At 47.6% G+C, this 3,581-nt stretch overlaps 1 protein-coding gene across 1 annotated transcript in view; it reads right to left on the bottom strand.

Moving 5' to 3' along the window:
• LOC135828111 (uncharacterized) overlaps positions 1-1,130 on the bottom strand; it is a 2,612-nt gene extending 1,482 nt beyond the window's left edge. Inside the window, exon 1 of the mRNA XM_065340543.1 lies at positions 1-1,130. This exon is cut by the window's left edge and continues 1,199 nt beyond it. Within this exon, the coding sequence (XP_065196615.1) occupies positions 1-1,130 (1,130 nt within the window).
• Between the last annotated feature and the right edge of the window lie 2,451 nt (positions 1,131-3,581).

Below are 3,581 nucleotides of genomic sequence, written 5' to 3'. Positions count from 1 at the left end.
TACAGCAACTCCATCTCCCGTGCATCCACCTCGGCAAACGACTTGTACAACTTTCCTGCATTCCGCTCCAAGACACGTAGAAGTAGCGACTCATACAAAGCCGTGCTGGATTTCGCCAAGCCACGTCCGCTGTGGTACAGTTCACATGCCAGAGCAGCAAATAACGGAGTTCCCATCAATGCTAGCATGTCCGGCTGTGCATGCAGCTTCTCCAGCATCTCCTCCGCTTGTTTTCCGCCCACCACTTTTCTCACGTACGTCTTCACGTTCTCTTGTGAGAATCCGATAACCTCCAGTTGTTGATGGTACTTTCCACATTGGCTTAACTTGTACGCATCGGCGCATGGTCGAGATGTGACCACTACATGCATATCAACACTGCGTTCCCTCAATAGCATGTCTTGCATGTACGGGCTACATTTCTCCAGGCTGCATTCGTCCATGCCGTCAAGCACAACACAGAGACGTGACGGATGACGGCGAAAGTAGCGAGCTATCTCCTCCAGCTCATCTTGTTCCATGTCCATCCTGTCGAATCGAGCAGCCAGCAACTCACACAGGCTAGTTGCAGATCGCACCTCAGCACGTCGTAACTCAACGGCCAAGACAAGATCAATCTTCTCCTTCAACAGCGAATCTATAGCCCACAGGTATTCCAGCATTAGAAGGAAGATTGTAGATTTGCCACTGCCCGCACTGCCAAACGCAAGCACGTTATTCTTTTTCACTCCAATGGACACGTTGCTAGCTGCACGAGACAGAAGTCCACATTCGGAATCAACTACTCCGCTGGCGCCTGTTTGGCCCTTTGCACTATCGCTACCCGTGTCAGAGAAGATCTCGCTAAGCTCAATGCCACGTGTCTTTGCGGACTTTCCGTCCTGAGCTGCTCTGATAGCATTTAGCTGGCGTACTCTCTCAGATTCGGAGGAAAAGAACGACTCGCTCTTGAAAAGCGTTTCTACTTCATCCTTTGTCAGCAGAGTAAGATTGACAAAGAGCTCGCTCAAAGCTATTTCCCTATCTGTTCCTAAACCTCCGCTGATCTGCACACCACGATCCTTGACCGCATCACGCAATCGTGTCTGCGCCTTTAGGAGAGACGCTGGTAATTTGTGATCCTCCGCCATCGTCAAACCTCAAAGACAAAGGATTCGAGTATCGAGCGTGTGTTCATTATCTACATAATAATTATTGCAGAAATCACAGCCGAGTCATAATCGATCACTTGTCAGCTAAAATACATTATTATTATTATTTGCGCCCAAGGCGTGCAGACTAGCGCTAGCGACTGCATGACTCCCCCATGAGTCATTCATTCCCTCCCACCTCTTTCTAGTGCGATGTGCAAACAAGACGACTCATCTTAGTCTACCTGGTCTACTGCCGTACTGGGGGATTCTGCTGAAAATGTTGAAAATTTAGAGACCCACATCAGGGTATTCTAGTGATTCGTGGGGTACCTGCAGCCAATAGTGGTCCGGTCAATACTTCGCGTAGTGACCCTAGCGTATATGTGACGTGAGACAGTTGCGTAATCTTCCAGTCTGTAAATTGTGTAAAAGCAGCCTTTGCAACTACACTGTACTTACACAGTTACTGTCTACACGTCACGTGACATGTACATGGACAACGCTGTCTGTATGTCTGACGACGGCTGCCGACTCATGCCGAGTCCGAAAATTCTGGAGTCGATAATTTATCACTAGTCTAGTGTGAAATTTTGGGGGCGTCAGACACGCTAGTGTCACTACGCGAAGTATTGACCGTACCACTATTGGCTGCAGGTATAAAAGCTATAAAAGTAATCATTTCAGGAGGGGATGGTGGGTGGGGTTTGGGATGGCCAGAATTTAAGATTTGTTATCCGGCTTGTTTCTCCTTCCACATTGAGAAACAACAAGAATCCAGCCACCAGCTCAAGGGTATAAAACTAATCAGTCTGTTTGGGGATGGTGATGGTCGGGGTTGGGGATAGCTTTTCTTCAAAATGCAATCGAGTTTGCAAAGTCGTCAAAAACAGAAATCAGCAAGCAACAAGAAGAACCTACTTGCTGATTTCTTTTCTTGATGACTTCACAAACACATGCATGCTCAACAAAGCTGGCGCACTCACGCCCCCGTACCCACGTAGGAAGAAAACACATCAACACACAAAGCAGCATGTTGACACAGAGCACCAACACACACGCACGCACACACACACACACACACACACACACACACACACACACACACACACACACACACACACACACACACACACACACACACCATACTGTACTACTGGGAGGAGTATTGCTGTCGAGACTGACTCAGATATCTAGGTTGTCATGGTGATAAGAACCTGGATCTCAAGCATTCATGATCAAGTTGATGTTGCTAATCTCAGAACCACTCTTTCTCGCATGAAAAGTGCCACACACGCACATACTCACATTCTCCTTCACACACACACACTCACACTCTTTCACATGCGCGCGCACGCACACACACACACACACACACACACGCACACACACACACACACACACACACACACACACACACACACACACACACACACACACACACACACACACACACCATGTACCATATACACCTGTTGCAAGAGAAACACATAAATTTGCAAATGAACATGATGTACGTGCACCCACAGATTTTCTCTTCACAATAGATACACGATCTAAATGAGACAGATCACGGCAAGTGGCAGACGACTGCCTAATCCGCTACACAACTGGCAAAGCCATTTGAATCGACCTGTAATGCACACCTGGTCTACACCACGCAGAGCACATCGGCATAAAATGGCCGAGGTAGCTACATCCTATGCACACCATACACTTGCTGTTGCAACCCGTAAAGACAGCGCACTTCTTTAATACAGCCATGTGTAACATGTGTGTTTGTACTAAAACAGAATAATACTCATTATTCGTATTTCCCACTCCTTCACCATAGCAACGAGATCACATCAAGTACAAAAGAGTGCAGCATGCTCCAGTGGTTCTCTAGTCCCTGTCTCTCTCGTCCCCTTTCTCTAAATCTTTATGTTTTCTACTTCTGAAATATTCTATACTTCTGAAACTATAACACCCTGTGTTCTACGAGTGTGAGGAGACTACATATTTAGCAAGGAGCTAACACTGGTGGCAGCGGTGGGGTTCGAACCCATGCCTCCGGAAAGTTGGACCGTCAGGCAGCGTGATGTCCGGCGGCTGGAGTCCTTTCATCTGTAGCAATGTGTGCGTTCCATCCTGAAGGTGAATCGTGGCCGGAAGTTAGATGAGTGCATCTCCTCTCTCCGGGTTCGTAGGATGTCGGACGATCTGAAGGAGGTAGCAAATAAAATCAAAGTCCGCAAACACATACACACACCAAAACACACCAACACACACCAACACACACACACACACACACACACACACACACACACACACACATACACACACACTCACACACACACACACACACAAACACACACACACACACCGACACACCCACACGGACAAACACGCACTCACACACACACCGACAAACATACACACATACGGACAAACACACACACACACACCTTG

This window comes from Sycon ciliatum, chromosome 12 (genome assembly GCF_964019385.1).
Source record: "Sycon ciliatum chromosome 12, ocSycCili1.1, whole genome shotgun sequence".
NCBI lineage: Eukaryota > Metazoa > Porifera > Calcarea > Leucosolenida > Sycettidae > Sycon > Sycon ciliatum.
The sequence above is the reverse complement of the archived record's forward strand: the minus strand, read 5'-3'. Positions and strand labels throughout refer to the sequence as shown.